The following is a 22153-nucleotide window of genomic DNA, read 5'->3' as shown; positions in this document are numbered from 1 at the left end:
AATATGAACAATCCTGTTTACGGAAGACGTAATCCATCTGTTTAATGACGACTGTGCATTTATGTCTGAAATGACTGAAGTTGCAGACATGAAAACATTCATTAGTTCTGACGATAACACTGCATCTACTCACCTATTGTACAAGGGGGGGGGGGGGCTATGGGGCTCCAGCCCCGAATGTTTTCTCAAAAGCCCCGAAACTTTTAGGGTTATAAAATAACTTCAACTTGTGTCATTTCCCCCCAGTCTCTCTGACTGGACCAGAAAGTCAATGGAGCAAAAGTTCTATTACTGGGGAAATTCTTCTTCGAACAACTAGGATTTGTCTTCTCTTAGTGACATGAGGATTTTGATTCAGTACATCTTAATCCTGTAGCTGACTGAGCGAGACACAATCTCCACAGTCTAACTTTCGCTGCAATTTGGTGTGAATGCAGCCAAAGTGCGGTAAAAGTCTGTCAGATGACGCAAACCAACACATTAAGGCAGACGGCAAAGAGCTAGTGGCAACGGCGGCCGACTGTGACGTAGCCCCACGTCGTCTTGGTCTTAGCCAAAAAATGACACTTGAACAGATTGATCAGATGACATGCAAAATTAGAACTGCCTTCTGTGTGCGCTCTCACAGTCGTTTGTTTGCTTTCCGCACTTCCGTTTTCTTCTCGTGTACTAATTTGCTTGAGCTGAACAGCCAATCAGATGGATTCCTTGCACCGACACTGATGCAGTCGCAGATTGAATCTGTCTGCATAAAAAAAAGGCAGATGAAGGCCACGTGACACACCGCAACAACTATAGGGTGACAGACGCTCACCATCGGCCGACGATCTCCTTGGTATGTTAGGGCCTTTCCGGGTGACTTTTTTCCGGCAGGTGGGCCGGGAGCCCCGGGCGCTGCAGTAACACAGAGCCAGTATTTGTATATTTTGATGTGGGTACTTTCATTTCTTCCACCACTGAGTGCCTACTATCTCTCACAGAGTATCGCTACAAAATAACCTCACCGTTACTCTTCTTCAAATCCTTTGTTGTTCCAGGGAAGCCACACCTTCAGACCATCTTCCTCCGGGCTCGTGTGAGCTCTGAAGGTGTTGAGACTTGAGATGCAACCACAGTGCCGCGCCTTCATCGTCTTCTTCTCACTTCAAACATGGAAGCAGACACCAGACAAAGCTCCTGACGTCCATCCATCCTCCTTTCCTCCTCCTCGTCTTCACTTCTCTCCTGTCAACCATTTTGCTGCATCCAAACTTGGTTCTGTTTCCTCTTCCTCTGCTTTATCCCCCCTCTTCCCTTTGCTCCGTCCATCCCTCCTGAGGTTCCTCCTGCTCCTCCTGGCCTTCCTGTTTTTACTGCCCCGCCCAGCACAAGCGGCCTGGTTTCAGGTCGGGGTGGTGGGGCCGTGGGGGTGTGACCCTCTCTTTGCCAAAGCCCTCCCCAGTGTCGCTGCACAGCTCGCCGTCAACCGCATCAACAAGGACCGCTCGCTGTCCTACGCTGCAACCTTCGACTACACTGTGCTGCAGGTACGATGCTGACCTCAGCCAAGACTGTCCTCCCTCGAAAAACTCTCCCATAATCGTTTGTTCAAGCAGCAACTACGACTCATATTTACGTTTCTAGTGGCAGTGTCCCTAGATTATGACTGGAGCAAAGCAGGTAGTAAGGTGGTTGAAGTATAACAGTACTACATTTCCATGTAGAGAGGCAGGTTGAGGTGGTGGATGGTTCAAACAAACACAGGACTTTCACCCAGGATGGGTTCGAGTCCCGTTTGAAAATAAAAGTAAACGTTTTTTTTCAAACTTTACGTGCATCACGTGCATAAGTGGACGTGAAGTAACATCTTATTTTAACCCAAGCCACGATCTTTTTCTAAACTTAACTAAGTCATTTTTGTGCCTAAACATAACCAAATGTGACCATTCCATGTTAAAGACGTGTTTAAAACTGCGATCTTTAAGTTCAAACAACCCGTTCTCATTCCGAACTCGTAAAATAAGGACGTTTGGACAGTGGCTGTCAGCGTCTGATGCAACAAAAAAGGCATCTTTCGGGCATATTTGTGTAACGCACCGGGGAGAGCAGTAGTTAGATAGGATTTAGCGAGTAGTATGTAAGGGCAAATTTCCATTTAAGGAGGTTGGTTGAGGTGGTAGATGGGTCAAACACAAGACTGTCACCTAGGAGAGCGGGGTTCGCTTCCCACTTGTCACGCTTGCTATAGTCGCTATTTTCTTTCCTCCCGCGTGTCACAGAATCGTACACCCACCCACGACCCTTTCCTAAACCCAACCGTCCCGTTCTTCCCGTGTGTAACAGAACCGTACACCCACCCACGACCTTTTCCTTAACATAACTGCGTCGTTTACTTAAAGCGCTAAGGGGACTTCTATCGTCAATAAGAACGATAAAGGCGTCTGACCAAGTGTCCATATTTTACGAGATGAGTGTGAGAACGTGTTGGTTCAAAACCACGACCGATGTTCTCTGGTTTAGATATGAGGACGGAAAACGCTCCTGTGGGTCGTATTAGAGGATAGAAACAAATGACCATTTCGTCGTATGGTTTGGAGGAATTGTCTCAGCGTTAAATCAAAGTAGTTATGAAACAATCTGATCTGATCACGATTGTTTTGTGTTTCCTATCCTATCATCTACTGGTTCAGCAGTAAGAAACACTCAGAGAACAAAGCGACATGAAGCAGGGTTCAGTACACAATGTTCAAGGTTTAATGAGACATTGTCTAACAATCGCTCCATTCACTTTGGTTATGTGAGAGTAGATAGATAAGAAAGAAGCTCCAGAGGAAAGGAGCAGTGGTTCAAGGTTCAAGCAGATACATCTTCAGAAAGGAAAACAGTGTTACAATTTATCATACCAATTTGTGATACAAATTAAAACAGATGAGAGAGGTTTTGTTCAGAGTTTTTACTAAACAGATTCACAACACTGACTGATTGGTACATCAATTAATCTATGCATTGCCTGTCACTCTTCAGGAGCCATGTGAGACATCAAGGGCGCTCGAGAAGTTCATCGGTTTCCACACGAAGGCCTCGGGGTACATCGGACCATCCAACCCCAGCTACTGTGACGCTGCTTCAATGTTGAGCAAAGGCTGGAACAAAGTAGGATGTGTTTCTGTGTGAACGGTATTTCAGAGGGACTTTAGATGCTGTATGTGTGGTCACATCTCCTCTACTCTCCTCCTCTTTTCCAGGCTTTGTTTTCTTGGAGTTGTGTTGGCTACGAGCTGGACGATATTCAGAGCCACCCGACCTTTGCCCGCTCCATGCCGAGGCCCACCTGGGTGCTGCTCAGTGTCATAAACTACTTCAGGTGGGCCCACGTTGGCATCATCTCTTCCTCAGAGGACATCTGGGTGGAGACGGCCACCAAGGTTTGAATATTTATCCAAAAAAACTGATGACAGAGGAACTCATGCTTTGTTGGGACATATAATGTATAATTATGATACCTAAATACTTAATTTACTAAGAAATGAAGGGGGAAAAGTGACTGCCTCTGTCCCGTCCAGGTTGCTGATTCGTTGAGGAGCCACGGTCTGCCAGTCAGACTGGTCAGCATCATGGAGAACACGCCTCACGGCATCAGACGAACTCTGACCAAGCTCCGCAAGATGGCAGAAATACGGGGTGAGTTCCAGTCTATTGCTGATGTTCAGAGCCTCAAAAAAAAACATTCTTGCATATCTACAGTGATTATGTGATAGTATATTAAGACAAAACTTACTGGATTTGCCTTGCCACCAGATCCACAAATCTGCTGTTAGGCAACTTTACAACCCTTTATAACCAGTGCACATTTAAGAAACTTCCGAAAGAAGCTTCATAGTCATGACATGGAAGTCCAATTCCCCTCTCCCTATTGATGGTTTCTGGAAGTTTTCCACTTAAAAGTATTACATGTACTCTTCGGAATGAATATAACAAATTTCTCGAGATATGGAAGCCCTATTCGGCCTATAAGGATACCTTAACAAGTCATATAGCAGATCTAATCTGAATTGATACGCCACTGGTCGTCAGGACAAGTTACATTGCCTCTTTTCTTTTTTAAATCACCTACTCCTTTTGAGTAGGGCCTACTTAATTTGTAAGTAGGTGCGTCAGGGAAGGGACTTGGAGTTATGTCTTTGTGAGTTTATGTATGTTTCATTGAACTGAAAACAGTAAAAAAGAGACCTGGCTACAAAACCTATTATTCCTTCCTACCTTCCTTCCTTATTGTTTGAAATGAATGAATCCTGATCAGGAATGTCCGTTCTTCAGTGGTAGAAACATTAAACCTGCAGTTCATTATGTCCGGTTCTAGTTGTGATCCTCTGCATGCACTCCGTACTAATCGGCGGTGGAGCCCAGAAGCAGCTCTTGGAGACGGCGTACGACATGCAACTGACTGACGGCTCGCTGGTCTTTGTGCCCTACGACGCCCTGCTCTACAGCCTGCCCTACCGCAACGTGACCTACCCAGCTCTGAAGAGGAACAGTAAGCTGCTGAGGGCCTACGACGCTGTGTTAACCGTGACCATCAACTCACCCCAGGTGTCCTTCTACGAGGCCTACAGCGATGCCATGGAGAGGGGAGAGCTGGCCCGGACGCTGAAGCCTCAGCAGGTGATGTGTGGGACTGTTGACCAGGGCCTGAAGTTAACTTTTGTGGTGTGTGATCATAGAATTTTAATATTAATGGACAGAGCATGTGTGACGTCACCCATTGGTTTGTGGAGATCTGCTGTGAGTCAAGTTTGCCATTACAGGCGCAGCCATCCTGGTTGCGGATGTGATGATTTTAGACAAGAGGGAAGAGTGAGGGAGGAGCCACGTTATGTTACACACTTTCAATGGCAATAACATCATAGCCACACCCCAAAACACCCCCTGCTTTATTGCCGATTTTAAAATCAACGAGAGCATAATTAAAAAAATGAACATCATTCTGTGTTGCAGAAGACTTAAAACTAACAATTGAGACCATAAACTCATTATGAAAATGTTTACTGAGGTAATAAATCAAGTGAGAAGTGGGTCACTTTCTCATTGACTTCTACAGAAACCGACCTCCTTTTGCAACCGCATGTGTCGCCCCCTGCTGGAATTCAGATAGAATGCAGGTTTAAGGAACTTCCGCATTTGCAGCACTTCGCCGAACCGGATGCTTTGTCCATTAATATTAACAGTCTATGTGTGTGATTTGAAAATCCGCCACACAAGCTTTTTACCAGCCAATTTATTTTTTTAGTCCAGATTACAAAACGGTAGTCTATATCCACTACAGTCAACTGCAGGGATTGCTCTGGTGCCGCTAGAAATTCCGCCGGATGACATTCTTTTCGGCTGGATTTCCGTCACATTCTGCTTTCTTTGTGTTGGAATTTTAAACTCCGGTGGATTTATGAGGACTATGGTTAACTGCTCCTCAGATCTCTGCAGGGTAAATCCAGACAGCTAGCTAGACTATCTGTCCAATCTGAGTTTGCTGTTGCACAACTAAAACAACCTTTGAACGTACACAAAACAAGTTCCTTCCCGAGGCTATTTTGCAGCGGCACCGTGGCTCCGTCCAGCGCTTAGCGCCGCCCATGACAATTGTGATTGGTTTAAAGAAATGCCAATAAAGAGCACGTTTTTCTCCCATCCTGGAATGTTGTGTGGACTAGCAAGACCTTCCTCCACAGCGCTGCGGATGAAGGTCTGGCAATGCAAGACTACAAAAGGTTTTAACTTTCTCCTGCTCTGAGCCATACACACGACAGTCACTGCAGTACATTTGTTCTGTACTGCTGTCGTAAATCAGCACCTCATGAACCTTGCAGTTGTCTCAACTGTCCACTTCAATGTCTTCTTTTACTTTTCTTTGAATCATCCACATCCTTTTATTTGTTGCTTTTTTCAGCCGGCGTCTTCATCCCAGTAATGTGCCGCCACATTTTTTAGCTCAAATCCAAGAAAATGGCAGATTTGATTTATACTGTATGTGAAAGAACAACAGTGGCAAAAATAACTAATGAATCACTCAATTCTCATCGGCTACCCGCCAACGTGGCAGGTAGACAGTTTCATCCGCCAATGGCAAAATGCAGCCGCATTTGGCGCGTGGTTTGGTGTTGATTACAGGCCGTGGTGGAGGGCTTTGGTGCCCTGTTGAGATTCTCCTTGAGCGGTTCGATCTGTCTGTGTGTCCTGCAGGTGTCGCCACTCTTCGGCACCATCTACAGCTCTGTCCTCTTCATGGCTCATGCGGTGCATCGCGTCCGGCAAGCTCGGGAGTGGATGTCTGGGGGAAACCTGGCAAGACACACCCACAACCTGGACTTCCAGGTACCAATAAGGATCGTGAATAAGACAAACAGTGTTTCAAAATATACCGATAATCTCAGAAAATTTAATTTATGTTCAGTAGAAATTACACTGGATATGGTTTACTTTGGGTAGCAGCTAGGTAGCACCTAACGTTAGCCACAAGCCCGTTGTGGGAAGTTTTGAAAAAAATCTTTGGGACCAAAGATTTTTTTCGGAATGTCTGTATTTATTCTCATTCTCAGTTGTAGCATTTCTAAAGGTCATATTTCCTTTAAATTACCCCACACACATCACATTCTAATTTTAATAATAATAAAATAATTAATTTAATTGAGCATTAATAATAAACAGTTGAACGTTATTAGTTTGTTCAATTTCCCTAAAATTTCTAGACTAAATGACACTATATAGTTAACTAATTAGCCACATATAATTGTTCTCACAGTATCCAAACCAAACACTTGAAGCTCACTGGCATGATAGAGGACAAAAGCCCAAAATAAAAAGGGCTGTTCCAACTATACATCGTATTAAAGGTCCCATGGTATGGAAATTTGACTTTATGAGGTTTTTTAACATTAACATGAGTTCCCCCCAGCCTGCCTATGGTCCCCCAGTGGCTAGAAATGGTGATAGGTGTAAACCGAGCCCTGGGTATCCTGCTCTGCCTTTGAGAAAATGAAAGCTCAGATGGGCCGATCTGGAATCTTCCATCTGGGCAGGTTACCTCTCCTTTCTCTGCTTTGCCCACCCAGAGAATTTGGCCCACCCATGAGAAAGAGAGACATCATGGCTTTCAAACGAGCAAAGTGGCAGTTGGTCAAGGCCACACCCCCACTCTCCACCTTGCCCCCCCCACCTCCTCCTCAATAGCTACAGACACAGAAATGGCACATACTAAGGAAAGCTCATTGTGGGACTGGCTCTAGTGGCTGTAATTCTGCACCAAGGCTGAATTTCAGGAAAGAGTCTTCAGATACAGTATTAGGGGACCACTAAGGTCTATATAAAAGAGACTTCAGATACAGTATTAGGGGACCACTAAGGCCTATATAAAAGAGACTTCAGATACAGTATTAGGGGACCACTAAGGTCTATATAAAAGAGACTTCAGATACAGTATTAGGGGACCACTAAGGCCTATATAAAAGCATCCAAAGAGCACCATGTCATGGGACCTTTAACGTTGCAGGGCTTCAGCCACCCGATCAAAACCAACAGCGCTGGAGCGGCTCTGCTGGAATACCTCATACTGGACACGGACGGACTCTCCTGGGAGCTGAAGCCAACATACAGGTAAATGAGCACTAAAGTTAGAGAGAGAGAGAGAAGCAAATAAACAAATGAAATATTCAATGGCAGATAGGTAAGGTAAAACAAAGTCAAACTAGGCTTTAACATGTCGATAAACTTCAAAAAGAACTGGAGTTTTGTTAAATTAAAACACAGTAAAATAGTGATGGCCAAATGAAGCTTCGCAAACCATTTTTTTTACTAGATGGCGCTTTGGGTTTGAAGAAAAACACTGACAGAATGGCAGCTCAGTGTGCTTTCAACCCTTTGTTTAACAAAAAGCGCCATCTAGTGGGCTCAGAAAATAAAGATAATGCTTCACGAAACTTCATTTGGTCATCACTACAGTAAAGTGGGGAAAAGGTTTTCTTTGCAATATTTCGATTACTTACAGAGCAGTCAGAAAGAAAAGAACATACATTTCTCAGGCTGTAGTTTTACTTGCATTTTGTTCTAATGTGTGCCTTTACTCTACTCAAAGAATGGAGGTGTTATTGTTGGATTAATAACTCGGTCGAATTGATTGACAGGATCGACATGGAGGGCGGTATGGTGCGTTTCCTTGGTCGAGAAATCCACTTCCCTCGCGGCTACGGACCCAGGAAGGACGCCTCCTGCTGGTTTACTCCTGGAGTCATCTGCTCTGGGGGTTAGCAACGCATGCGCACACACACACACACACACACACACACACACACACACACACACACACACACACACACAAACAGCTGTTTATCTTGGATTGCCTTTTTTTTTTTACTTGAAAATAGTGTCAGCAGTTTAAAATCCTTCTGCATTTAAGATTTGTGTTCTTGAATTTGTTTTTCTTTATTTCCATAAAAAAACACTTTACATTTTAATCTTTTCATCAAATCTTAAAGATCACGTTTGTCTTGTTTCAGGCTTGGATCTGTTCTCGACCATCAGCATATTCCTCGAAGCAATGGCCGCCTCTGTTTTTGGAGTGGCAGTTATTTACTGCATCAGGTAGTCATGTTGGTCTGGAATATCACTAGAACTAAAACGAAACTAAAAACGGAGACTAAAGTGAATTACTTCCAGGTAGAAAAAAAGTTAACAGGAAGATGTGACCGTTGTTTGCAGTTTAGTATTTTTCACAAATAAAGCTGTTTTTGATAACAGCTGTTAGCAAGTCAGTCTTCTTCTTCTTGTAAATTATGGCAGTTTAGATGCTACTTGATGACGTATTACTGCCCTCCTCTATCAGTCGGTCAGTTAGCTAGCTAGCTATTCAGTCAGTTATCTAGTCAGTCAGTCAGCTAGTCAGTCAGTCAGTCAGTCAGTCAGTCAGTTAGCTAGTCGGTCAGTTAGCTAGCTAGCTAGTCAGTCAGTTAGCTAGCTAGCTATTCAGTCAGTTATCTAGTCAGTCAGCCAGTCAGTTAGTTAGCTAGTCAGCCAGTCAGTCAGTCAGTCAGTCAGTTAGTGATGAGTCTATATATAACTCTATCCTGCTGTCTCCCCCTCCTCTCTTGTTGCCTAGGCGACGCATCAATCATATCCGACAGGTTAAGGGTCCAAACAGGATCCTACTGACTCTGGCTGACGTCACATTCATCAACCCGTCGCTTAGCAACAAGGTCTGCCACTCTCCGATTGACTCGTGCTTTTTCTTGTATTCGTTGTAGAAGTAAAACTACGCAAGAGGAAGTAAAATGTGATGTTTCATTTCAATTAATCTCATTTATATTAGTGAAGACATTTATTAAACATCATATTTGGTAGTTGTTGTGTTACTGAGACAGTGGGGGAAAGAAAACTGTTTAAAAGCTCACATCCTGGGGCGCCTGGATCACTCACCTGGTAGAGCGAGTGTTCCAATGTGCGAAGGGCTCAGTCCTAACCACAGCAGCTGTGAGTTTGGTTCCGACCTGCGGCCCTTTGCTGCATGTCATTCTCTCTCTCTCTCTCTCTCTCTCTCTCTCTCTCTCTCTCTCTCTCTCTCTCTCTCTCTCTCTCTCTCTCTCTCTCTCTCTCTCTCTCTCTCATTTCACATCTCAAGCAGTCCTTTCGAATAAAGGCCTAAAATGCTCCAAAAAACAAAACAAAAAACAAAGCTCACATCCTGAACTTTGACTCCTTTATAGAAAATGAGTATGGATGACAGCAGGGTGAACGGCATGAGGAGCGTCTCAGACACGTCGCAGGTCTCCTCCCAGTCCCCGGCCACCTACGAGAACTCCAACGTCGTCATTTTCGAGGTGACACAGTCAGTTACATTTAAATAGGTCAATAACAAAACTCTGTCTTTTCTAAACTGTAAACCTGAAGGAAAGTAACACAGTAGTCAAAATCAAATGTTTTTATCATAGGCGTAATTTACAGGAGGGGTGGGGGGGGTTACAACCCAGAAAATGAAGTGTTTGATGATTTGTTCAAAAGTGGAGATCTCAACCCCACCAATGTTGAACCCAAAGTTACGCCCTGGTGGTTTTAAAAAACGCCTCCTAGTTAGGGCTGCTCGATAATGGAATAAATCATAATCACAATTATTTTGGTCAATATTGAAATCACAATTATTTAACACATTTACTCATTGACTTTTGAAAAGATGTGGCATTTGTTGAACTTGATCAACAGTGAAAACACCGTGAACTGTGAAATTTCCTTTTGTACTTTTCCCAACAAGACAAAATGAGAGTTTACTTGCACAACGTAATTAAACAAACAATTAAATAGTTTTTCTCAATTACTCTGTTTTTGTGATCGTTACGAGCGATCAAAATTTAATTAATTGCGCAGCCCTACGCCCAGTCCTTTCTAAACTGTAAAGACTAAAGGAAAGAAAGTAACCAAGTAGTCAAAATCAAATGTCTTCATCCCACTGTGGCAGTCTAAAATGTAAACTTGGCAGATGGGTTTGAGATTGAGCCAACCACCATAAACTTTTGATAGTTTGGGGATATTTTCTCAGGAATTATCCTTTACGTGTAAAAAATAAAAAAAACACACAAAAATGTAAAGGATAAACTTATGTGGCAGCATCAGTTCAGTTCAGCAGCTTGAAAAGGTAAGAAAGCTGATGTGTGGTTGTTGTCTCTCCTCCAGGGTGACTGGGCCTGGCTGAAGAGACTTCCTAATGGGACGTTCAGCCGCATCAACCCCAAAACCAGCCAAGTGTTTGAACTGGTATGTGGCATTGTTGTGAAACAAAGAAAGCCACAGCTGATAAAAGAAACCGGCAGTACGAATAGGGGTGGGACAAACTATTGATATGGCAATATATCATTGTCCTTCTTCATGCGTCGTGAGATTCGATACACTGGCGCAGAATATCGATATTTTAATGAATACAATAAGTCTCTCTAGATAGATTTCAGCATCACTACTTCATGGCTCCTTAAAGGTGCTCTAAGCGATGTCACGCTGTTTTTTAGGCTACAACATTTTTTGTCACATACAGCAAACATCTCCTCACTATCCGTGAGCTGCCTGTCCCCTGAACACACTGTAAAAAAAAAAAAAAAAGTTTATAGTCAACATTACTAAAAATGTATCAATCAGATCAATAGAAAATGTATTTCAAAACAGAAATTTGAGTGGACATAATATTGTATTCATAACACAAGGTATGTGCCGGGTCCGAACTTTGAGAAGCCCTGGTTTATAGGATTGTCTAGCAGTATGTTGATTATCACCAAATTGCTGTATCCTGATAAATAAGACAATACAACTTTATTGTCAGTTTGCACTGAAATTAATTTTGCGTTCCGGAGCAGCTCCACTCCAAAAAAAGAAAAGAACAATACACACAGATATTATGGTAATTGCGAGCCATGTATGGTATGGTGAGGAACCCTGTGATTCCCAGCACCAGATCATAAAGTACTTTTGTTTCCTGGCTGCAGATGAAGGACATGCGTCACGAGAATGTCAACCCTTTCCTGGGCTTCTTTCATGACTGCGGTGTGTTTGCCATCGTGACCGAGTTCTGCTCCAGAGGAAGTCTGGAGGACCTGGTGCTCAACGACGACGTCAAACTCGACTGGATGTTCAAGTCGTCGCTGCTGCTGGATTTGATTAAGGTCGGTATGGTATGGCGGGAAAACGGGATGGGAGCAGATAAGACAAACGGGGGGTGGTAGAGTGGGGTGTGACATTTTTAGGGCAGCATGGAAACTCGGTTAAAAAAAATACAAATATTTGTTGCCAATGTAGAGATGAAGTAGCCTATAACCTTTTCTCCTTTGGCCCCTCAAGACTGGTCTGTTTAAGAGTGAAAACTGAAATAATTAATCAAAATGTTACCAAAATCGCAAAATGGCCTACTGCAATTTTCAAATCGCACAAGTTGCAATATTTGGTAAAGCCAAAAAGTGTGTCAAAATCAGTTTTCAACTAAATATTGTCGTGCTGCAGAGATGTCCGGCCCTTTGTGTCCGTATTCTACAGACACAAGAAAACATCTTTGTTTGGTACAGATCCTCGCAATAACTGCAATTAGAAATTGAGAAAAACTATTTTTGAAAGTGCACTTCTCAATCAAACAATGTTATTTTGTTTTTATTTTGTACATTATTTATTTTACGGGGAATTCAAAAAGTTAAACTGGAAAAGTACTAAGGGAAATTTCACAGTTCAAAATGTTTTCACTGTTAATTAGTTTAACTGTTTCACCGTTTTTTTAAGTTCAATAAATGCAACATCTTTCCAAAAGTCAATGAGTAATCATGTTAAAAAAATCGTTATTTCAATATTGACCAAAATTATTGTGATTATGTTTTTTTTCCATAATCGAGCAGCCCTAAAACCAGTGGAGTGGAAAGTATTCAGATCCGTTACTTAGTTACAGTTCTTGATACTTACAGTACCTCTGCTGACTTGTATTCTGTCTCAGGGAATGAAGTATCTCCACCACCGCGGCGTGTGCCACACTCGCCTCAAGTCCCGTAACTGCGTGGTGGACGGGCGTTTTGTCCTGAAGGTCACAGACTATGGCTACAACACGGTTCTGGAGGCTCAGAGGTTCCCCTACATGGAGTCACCTGCAGAGGGTGAGAGAATGCATCAGATCAGGAAGCGTTTGTGTGATTCTTCACCACAGTAGCAAACTAACGGCGCTCTGCGTGTCCTCCAGAGTTGCTGTGGACGGCTCCAGAGAACCTGAGGAGCGGTCAGCCGGAGCTTCACGGGACTCTGTCTGGAGACGTGTACAGCTTCGCCATCATCATGCAGGAGGTGGTGGTCAGAGGGCCGCCCTTCTGCATGATGGACCTGTCCGCCACAGGCAAGGTCATCACTACTATGTAGTAGGCAGGGCTGTAGTCGGGTCCGCCTTTGTCGAGTCCAAGACTAGGACTAGTCGAGACCAAGCCAAGACCGAGTTCAAAGAGGTTTGAGTCCAAGTCAAGACAGAGTCCAAATGTGAGACAGTTATTGACCGAAACAGAAAAAATGATGATTAAGTTATATGACGCAGCCAGGCATATACAAGGCAACCAATGTCGATGCCCGTTCTAGATGGATTTTAAATTAAACTAGTCTCGCTTTGCCAGACCTTCCTCCACAGCGCTGTGGAGGAGGGTCTGGCTAGTCCACACAGCATTCAGGGATGGGAGAAAAAATGTGCTCTGGTTTATTGCCATTTCTTTAAAGCAACACTAAATAACTTTTCCCGCTTCAGTCCCCCTACAGGTTGGAAGCAGAATTGTCCATTACATTATGTTGTATCTTGAGTAGCGATGATGTGTGGAGGAGGAAATCCGCTGACGCTGTCTTGATTGTATATAAGTTTTATTACATCAAGTTTTCAGCATCAATAACGAGTCCTGCAGAACCCGGAGAGGCACAGCCCAAAAATGCACTCTGAGTTATAGAGTTACAGAGTTATAAGGGGTACGTTTAGGTAACATGTTAGATAAAGTAAATAGATGTAAGTTGGCAAGTAAAGGTCCAAGTCCATCTGAGGGGCTCCATCACTACACATAAATTCATTGATCCCACTCAGCCACCAATCACAGAATCAAATAGAACATCCTCTTCAACACATCACTCCGCTGAGAGGAAAATCATTAAACTTAGGTCACTAACACAGTGCTCATAATGTCTCAGCACATTTGAGCTTTATACAGACTTTGACCTTATAGGCCCTTCAGATACCACAATTACATTATGCAAGTTTGCCAGATCGGGTAGCGGATCTGTAGTTCGAATGAACTGGACGATGTAATGTAATGGACGATTCCGCTTCCAACCTGTAAGGTGACCAAAGCGGGAAAAATTCTTTAGTGTTGCTTTAAACCAATCACAATTGTCTTGGGCGGTGCTAAGCGCCGGACGGAGCCTCGGTGCTGCTGCAAAATAGCCTCGGAAAGGAACTTGTTTTGGTGGAACGTGTGTACGTTCAAAAGTTGTTTTAGTCGTGCAACAGAAAACTCCGATTGGACAGATAGTCTAGCTAGCTGTCTGGATTTACCCTGCAGAGATCTGAGGAGCAGTTAACCATAGTCCTCATGAATCCACCGGAGTTTAGAATGCCAACACAAAGAAAGAGAAAGGTAACGGACATCCAGCTGAAAAGAGGGACATCCGGCGGAATTTCTAGCGGCACCGGAACAATCCGGGAAGTTGAACGTCGTGGATATAGACTAGAATTAAACTAATACCTCTTTTCTGAACGAGCAGGCTTCATCAGTGGTTTTGCTTTGAAGGAGGAAGTTACTTTAGAACAAAAGCATATAGTGCTGGACTCGGTCGAAACCAACTAGAATATTTGGCGAGTCTAATGGCCGAGTCCGAGACAAGTCTGAGTCCAAATACCGACGAGTCCAAGACAAGTCTGAGACAATAGAAAAACGTCTCAAGTCCACTCTCAAGTACTACAGCCTGGTAGTAGGCAGTTTCGAATACAGCCTTAGTCTTGAAAAAACGAAGAACTAGAGATCTTCTTGGAACAAGTCTTTGTAAAAATAAGACTCTGCTCTCTGGTAGGGGGGCATCAACAAATCCAGTGAGCAACAAGAAACAATACAAGGCACTCAGACTTCAGAACAAAAGATGAAAGGCCTTTCATTACATCTGGCACATTCTAACTAGAATCAGATTAAAAACATCACTTTTTCAGTGTTTCAGTGTCCAGCCTTCTTCAGGGAGTTACAGGAAAGGTTTGAGCTGAACAAGATAATAGTGGGAGCAAATCAGCAGGTGTATCAGGGTCAACCCATCTATAACACTGTTCACTTAGGGTACGTTTTTTGATCTGCATTTCTCTGTCTGACTGAAATTTTCATCCTAACTGGTGGCATGGCTACCAAAGACCACACACACACACACACACACACACACACTCACTTCATGTTTATCTCTGTTTTAGATATAATAGAGAAGATACGTAAACCTCCTCCTCTGTTTCGGCCCGTGGTCAGTCCAGACTACGCTCCGCTGGAGTGCATCCAGCTGATGAAACAGTGCTGGAACGAACAGCCAGAGAAGAGACCGAACTTTGAGGAGATCTTTGATCGGGTAGATATGAAGTTCTAACAACATGTTGCTTTAATTTGAACCACATATCTACCTTTTAAATGCTACAAAACGTAATTTTAGCTAGTGTTAAACTGATATATTGGGTTGCCAAAGTGGCCTTTTTTTATCAAATAAAGAACTGTTGGTGCTGGTTACTTTCTTTTTTAAATAAATCTTTATCTTTGAGATCTTTATATTTAAAATCTTTCGTACTAAACCAACCTACAGTTGTCCCTTTCCTTTAATGAACTGCTCACATTTTAAAAATGTCATTCGTCATGAAGAGTTTAAGTGTTCTTGGTGGTGTAAATGTTGTTTAAAACATCATAAAAAATCATATTGGATTGAAATGGTCTATTTTTCTTTGGTAAAATCAATTTGAGAGTCAATATCGTTTGGGAACTGATTCATTCTGATGATTTTAGGGGTGATGACATGCTGCTCTTGATTTATCTGTTAAACTTCAAGTTATGTCTTGTTTCTCCTCTCGTCTCATCTCAGTTTAAGAACATCAACAAGGGGAAGAAGACCAACATCATTGATTCCATGCTGCGGATGCTGGAGCAGTACTCGTCTAACCTGGAGGAGCTGATCCGGGAGCGAACGGAGGAGCTAGAGATCGAGAAACAGAAGACGGAGAAGCTGCTGACTCAGATGCTTCCTCCGTGAGTAAACGTAGACAAACGCACCCCGTAGAAACACACAGCTACACAGACATACGGGTGCCAAATGACTCTTTCTGTTAGGGCTGCACGATATGGGGGAAAGATGCGATAACGTTGTTGAACTTCGCGATAACGATATTACGTGAGATAAATAAGCAGATATTAAAGTGTACTCAGTTCTGCCTTTCTGCTGCTTTCAGTATTCTGCTAAAATACAACAAATTGCTTGTTGTATTTATAACAAACGAAAGGAAATCATTTCCAACATTCTTTTGTTGAATAAATTTAACATTGAATTAAATATAAAAGGCAACACTAAAAAAAAAGAATGACAGGTACATTTTAGTCTACGTATATCCACGACCTTCCACCTCCGGGATTGCTCCGGTGCCACTCTTTTCGGCCGGCTATCCGTTTCCTTCCGCTTTCTTTGTGTTGTAATTCTAAACTCCGGTGGATTCATGAGGACTATGGTTAACTGCTCCTCAGATCTCTGCAGGGTAAATCCAGACAGCTAGCTAGACTATCTGTCCAATCTGAGTTTTCTGTTGAACGACTAAAACAACTTTTGAGCATAAACATGTTCCACCAAAACAAGTTCCTTCCAGAGGCGATTTTTCAGCGGCCACCCAAGACGATTGTGATTGGTTCAAAGAAATTCCAATAAACCAGAGCACGTTTTTCTGTGTGGACTAGCCAGACCCTCCTCTGCAGCGCTGTGGAGGAAGGTCTGGCAGTGGTGACTACATTTTAATCGTTTAATCGTTTATGGCGATATGTTGCAGCCTTTTGCGATGTGTTTATTGCGCCAGTTAATATCGCGATGGCGATAAAAACGATTCATTGTGCAGCCCTACTTTCTGTCCCTAAGACTCGAGCTTCTTAACAGTAGAGACACGTTTCAGACTTGAGTTTTCTCCGCTGCTGCAGGTCTGTGGCCGAGGCTCTGAAAGTGGGCGGCACGGTGGAACCGGAGCACTTTGACAGCGTGACGCTTTATTTCAGCGACATCGTCGGCTTCACCACCATCTCGGCCCACAGCGAACCCATCGAGGTGGTGGACCTGCTCAACGACCTGTACACAGTCTTTGACGCCATCATCGGAAACCACGATGTCTACAAGGTACAGCGTTTAAATCTCTCTTTTGTGTCAATTAGGGATGTAACGATGAATCGTGAATCGGTTACAAATCCATATAAATATGTAAAGATTACAACTGGTTGAGATAATAAAAAAAAAATGAATGAAAATGTAAACGTCCTACTTTAGATTTCACTTGTTTGACTTGAGTTAATTTATATGAAGAGATGTTTTTGTATTTGTTTAGTTATTTTGATGAGGGGTTTGTTTAAAAATCCTATTTTTTGTTTTTTATTTCATTTTTGTTATTTAAGATAAAATACAATTTCAGTTGCACTTTTGATAAGAGGACACGTCTGCTGTTTTGCACAGTTTATAGACATGAAGGAATATTTTTCAGCCATTTGTTTGCAGCTCATTTTGTTAAAAAAGAAATCCTGAGAACAATCGTATCGTGGTTTTAAAATCGTGACTTGTATCGAATCATGAGTGTATCGTTGCATCCCTAGTATCGATATCGGGGCAGAAAATCTCTTCAGATCACAGTCTTGCTCACTCTATTCTATTCCACTCCAGGTGGAGACTATCGGTGATGCTTACATGGTGGCGTCCGGTCTTCCCGTCGCCAACGACAACCGCCATGCTGCAGAGATAGCCAACATGGCCCTCGACATCCTGAGCGCCGTGGGAACCTTCAAAATGAGACACATGCCAGACGTTCCTGTCAGGATACGTATAGGACTACACACAGGTGAGGCAGGAAGGAGCGCAGAGAAAATTGCTAAAGAGTTACGGGTCAATTTGGGTAAATCGTGGTACCTAGTACTGGGTCAATATACTGTAGCACCAAACCAGTACAGGGTAAACTTTAGGGCTCCTGCACACTGGCTGTGTGGCGTGAGCGTGTCAGCTGTGTGGCGTGTCCGTTTTTATTTCGGCTCCCATGTTAACAGGTTAGAGCATGCACACTGCCTGCGTAACACACACGTCTCAGGCGCGGCTCGAAAACGTATGCATGCATATTTTCCACGCGACACGCAAGCGTGTTGGAAGCCTTTCCAGGCAAAATAGAATAGGAAAAGACGTTTATATGTCATTTTGACACAAATCCGTTTAATAAATGACATTTTAGTCTCTAGGTTTTGACATAAATGTAATTTCAAAAAATAATAATAAATAATTATTGATTTTCAAATATTGCACCTGTCAATACAGAACGAAATATTCTGTAGCCTATTTTGCCGTCAATACTTAACATGAAGTATTCTACTCTCTCCCCATCGTAATGTGCGCAAACAAATGTACAAACACAAAAATATTGACAAAATAAAGTTGAAGAACACACTATTATTTCATTTTATCAATGGGAAACATACATGTGTACAGACAAGGCACGTTTCTGGTGTGCAACGACATAGAAAACGCCACGGAGCCGCCACGCAACAGAAACGCCACGCTCACGCCACGCAGGCAGTGTGTAGGAGCCCTTACTCTCTTCATCCACAGCAATCCCACAGATCGCTCCCAAAATGTCCCAGTTAGAGAGTAAAAACATATTCTTTGTAAATCACTTCCAATGACAATACATTTACAATTACAATCATTCCCCGAAAGAAACAAGCAGGCCTGCCTTGTTGCACAATCCAAATTTTCTTTAAAACTTGCCATTTTCAGCGTGTAGCTTGCTAGCTCGAAGTTTGTTATTGCCACACACGGAGAGCGGAATGCGCCGGATGTCAGACTATTATCCTGGAAACATACAATATAATATAACAATATATTTTTGGTTTTAGGAGTGTTGTGTGAGCAATAATACACAAAATAACGAATCTCTGCATGGCCATGTTATTAAATGTATTACGTGGGTCTTTTGCAAACTTAGACCCTAGCTAGTTAACTTAGCCAACTGAAGAAGTAATAGCTCGGTGTGTGTGTGTGTGTGTGTGTGTGTGTGTGTGTGTGTGTGTGTGTGTGTGTGTGTGTGTAGGTCCGTGTGTAGCAGGTGTGGTAGGTCTCACCATGCCTCGCTACTGTCTGTTTGGAGACACGGTGACCACCGCCTCTCGCATGGAGTCCTCTGGGTTACGTATGTACAAATAAAAATAACTGTTTATGGATGACATAATCGGACGGTAATGTTGGTTTTTGGCGTATCCTGTGAATGAAATACTTGACGAAGAAGAGTACAAATCATCCCTTGCTGAAACAATTAGAGTGACGTGAAATAAATCAGCAATAATTCTGATAATGAATTAATCGTGTTCAAACATTTGCCGATTCCAGCTTCTTAGATTTCTTTGTCATACATGACAATAAACGGAATACTTTGGAGGGACTGCACTCCCAAACTGTTCGGATAAAGCAAGCATTTTGGTCTCGTCTGACATTTTATAGCCAGAACAATTAATGAATTAATCAAGAAAAATAACCAGCAGATTGATTAATAATGAAAATAACCGTGAGGTGAAAGAACTACTCAGATCTTTTACTAAAAGTAAAATTTGCAATATTACAGTGTAAAAGTACTCTGTTACAAGTAAAAGTCCTGCATTTAAATAGTATTTAAGGTACAAGTGTAATAGCTGCAGTCCTATTAAATGTTCTTTCTTCTTGTTGTAATTTTATATATTCCCAACCACATCCATTTACTTTTTTGTTTGGCTGCAGCCTACAGGATCCATGTCCACCAGAGTACTGTGAAGGTGCTGCGGGACTTAAATGTCGGCTACAAGCTCGAATTGAGAGGCCGGATAGAAGTCAAGGTATAACACTTTTGTTTAGATAAGGAGATTTCTGCATGTGGATGAAGTTCTGTGTCCGTCGCTGCAGTTTGTCTATGTGTCTCGTTCTCAGGGGAAAGTAGTGGAGGAGACCTACTGGCTTGTCGGGAGAGAGGGATTTAGCAAACCACTTCCTGTTCCTCCAGAGGTCAAGTGCGGGTAGGAACATCTGTCATTTCTCCTTTGTTGCTCCCCTCACACCTCAACTGTTTCCCACCAAGTTCCTCCAAGTTCTGAGACCTGCACTGGTTGCTATTGTCTAACCATGTCTGACCCAAAAATAATTCCCTTGTTTTGATAAGAACAAGCAATTTCATCTGCTAGACCAGGGATGTCAAACTCAATTTCACTAAGGGCCACACTGGGAAAAATAAGAATCACATCAAGGGCCAGACATGTTTAATTTACTGACATGCTTTTTATTTAATCGAAGAAAAAAAAGTGACTGTTGGAGCCATTATACCATTTTTTTTTTTTTTTTTTTTTTTTCATTTTTTTATATATATACTACGTTGGTGGCAGTTTTTGTATGTGGTCACCGGGTGGAGCATTGGCACGAAAAGGCGTAAAGGTAATCAGCTAGAGGTCCACAGGTGTGGGGCAACCAGGGAAAGCAGACCGCTTTTCACCGTGTGAATGGTGTCAGCCAACCCGGTCTCACGCCAGTTCGTGAAATGGTCACGTTATTTTGATTTATTGATTCGTGTACAGGTCACGATTTTCTCGTTTATTTCGTGTACGTATACTATATCTCTGTGGGCAACACATGGGACGCGATCCCTGGTGTCCGGGGTGAAAGTCCTGTGTTGTTTGACCAACCTCCCTGCGCGGATTTTCACCTTATCAATACTACTCGCTACCGTAATCGTTCGGTATGCTTCCAATTGAAATACATTACTTTAAAATCCGTGCTCACCACACGAAAATAACGGCATTAACGTGCTTCAGTACACGAATCAATAGATTCAATAACGTGACCATTTCACGAACTGCCATGAGACTGGGCTGTGTCAGCGTACGTGTTAGCGTGTTAGCATGTATTGTTATTGGAGTTTAATGGAAACAACGGAAGGATTCAAATCAGTTCACGACTAATTGGTCACAGCACCAAAATGTATGGATTGTATGAACATTGATTATTGGCAGCCCAGAACACGCGTCAAAGCAAGTTCTCCCTGTTTTCCCACCACATTGGCCTAATGTAGCTCTGCTCAAAAGACTCTACAGTGACAAAAACTTCAGAAAAAGCAACAAAACTATTTATTATAAAAAATTATATATATAAAAAATGTATTGTGGACCTAAATTGATATGTAGGCCAGATCAAAAGCTGCGAGGGGCCGGATTTGGCCCACGTGTGTGCTAGACGTTCCAGTATTGGTTGCTAGGAAACAGCACCTTGCTTATTATTACCTTGCTTATCTATTGTGTGATGGCATATTTTTTTCCATCCCTGCAAAAACTGACACCTGACTCGAACCTACTTAACAGTAAAAAGGATTATATATTCTATTAATTGTAGAGTCTTTTAACCAGACCTACATTAGGCCGATGCGGCGCGAGAAAGGGAGACGCGTGTTCTGGGCTGCCAAAAAAACAATGTCCAATACATTAAATAACTTTGAGTGCTGTGACCCATTTATTCAATGACAGTATGCTCACTGTAGCACAGGTACATTTCGGTTTAGTCCATTTAATTTCAGGTTCAAGTTTTATTCTGCTTTCCATATAAACACAAATCAAACAATACTGCTGACACGCTAAAAAGCTGTTTGCTTCCCCTTTGCCCCACACCTGTACCTGTGGCTGCTGATTACCTTTATGCTTCTCTGATGTCACTGCATAGAAAAGAAACAAAGTGGCATTATGGCTCTGACATAAATAATGTTATTTGCAAAGACTCTCATAAATAGTCCACTGAAAGAAAGGCAGATAGACCAAATATTGTTATACTTAAAGTAGAAGAAAAAATTAGATTTTTTGACTGAGGCTATCTTCATCTAATCTTCATCTAATCTAATCTGGACCTCCTGCTGGTTTGAGTGTATTCGGTGCCAAATGTTGTATCTGATTTGTTTGATCCGTACTTTTACGGGGAGTTAAGTGTTGGAACTATTTCTTGGCAAACTTCCTGGAGTCTTGACATCACAATGGGGTTGCCAGGGTGGATAAAGACAACTGGTGTATTGTTAAGACTTTGGACAGAGCAAGGCTAGCTATTTCCACATGCTTCCATTCATTATGCTAAGCTAGGATAATCACCTACCTGCTCTAGTTCCATACTAAACGTACAGACATGAAATTAGTCTTTAGATAACTCTGTGTGTGTGTGTGTGTGTGTGTGTGTGTGTGTGTGTGTGTGTGTGTGTGTGTGTGTGTGTGTGTGTGTGTGTGTGTGTGTGCGTGCGTGTCACCAGGCAGGGGGCCCACGGCCTGCAGGTGGCTGAGATAGCCCAGTACAAGAAACAAAAAGCTGAGAAACATCAACAGGAACAGCTTGCAAAGAGGAAAAACTGAGGTAATGTTAT

The 22153-nt window shown here is 42.6% G+C and overlaps 1 protein-coding gene across 1 annotated transcript; it reads left to right on the top strand.

Moving 5' to 3' along the window:
* The first annotated feature begins 1103 nt into the window (after nucleotides 1-1103).
* Nucleotides 1104-22142, top strand: gc2 (guanylyl cyclase 2). Its single transcript, XM_078276602.1, has 23 exons — nucleotides 1104-1526; nucleotides 3004-3132; nucleotides 3225-3404; nucleotides 3543-3660; nucleotides 4340-4641; nucleotides 6214-6345; nucleotides 7520-7623; nucleotides 8151-8269; nucleotides 8523-8607; nucleotides 9122-9218; nucleotides 9726-9839; nucleotides 10687-10767; nucleotides 11487-11663; nucleotides 12476-12632; nucleotides 12716-12865; nucleotides 14951-15099; nucleotides 15601-15764; nucleotides 16695-16887; nucleotides 17422-17596; nucleotides 18833-18931; nucleotides 19513-19607; nucleotides 19699-19784; nucleotides 22043-22142. The coding sequence occupies exons 1-23, from the start codon at nucleotides 1104-1106 to the stop codon at nucleotides 22140-22142; spliced, it is 3429 nt and encodes a 1142-aa protein (XP_078132728.1).
* Nucleotides 22143-22153: the final 11 nt, after the last annotated feature.

This window comes from Sander vitreus, chromosome 19 (genome assembly GCF_031162955.1).
Source record: "Sander vitreus isolate 19-12246 chromosome 19, sanVit1, whole genome shotgun sequence".
Taxonomy (NCBI): Eukaryota; Metazoa; Chordata; class Actinopteri; order Perciformes; family Percidae; genus Sander; species Sander vitreus.
The sequence above is the reverse complement of the archived record's forward strand: the minus strand, read 5'-3'. Positions and strand labels throughout refer to the sequence as shown.

Coding starts and splice junctions, on each gene's coding strand:
- gc2 (XM_078276602.1), top strand. CDS start 1,104: ATGCAACCACAGTGCCGCGCCTTCATCGTCTTCTTCTCACTTCAAACA. Junction 3,133..3,224: donor TGAGCAAAGGCTGGAACAAA/GTAGGATGTGTT, acceptor CCTCTTTTCCAG/GCTTTGTTTTCTTGGAGTTG. Junction 9,840..10,686: donor CCAACGTCGTCATTTTCGAG/GTGACACAGTCA, acceptor TCTCTCCTCCAG/GGTGACTGGGCCTGGCTGAA.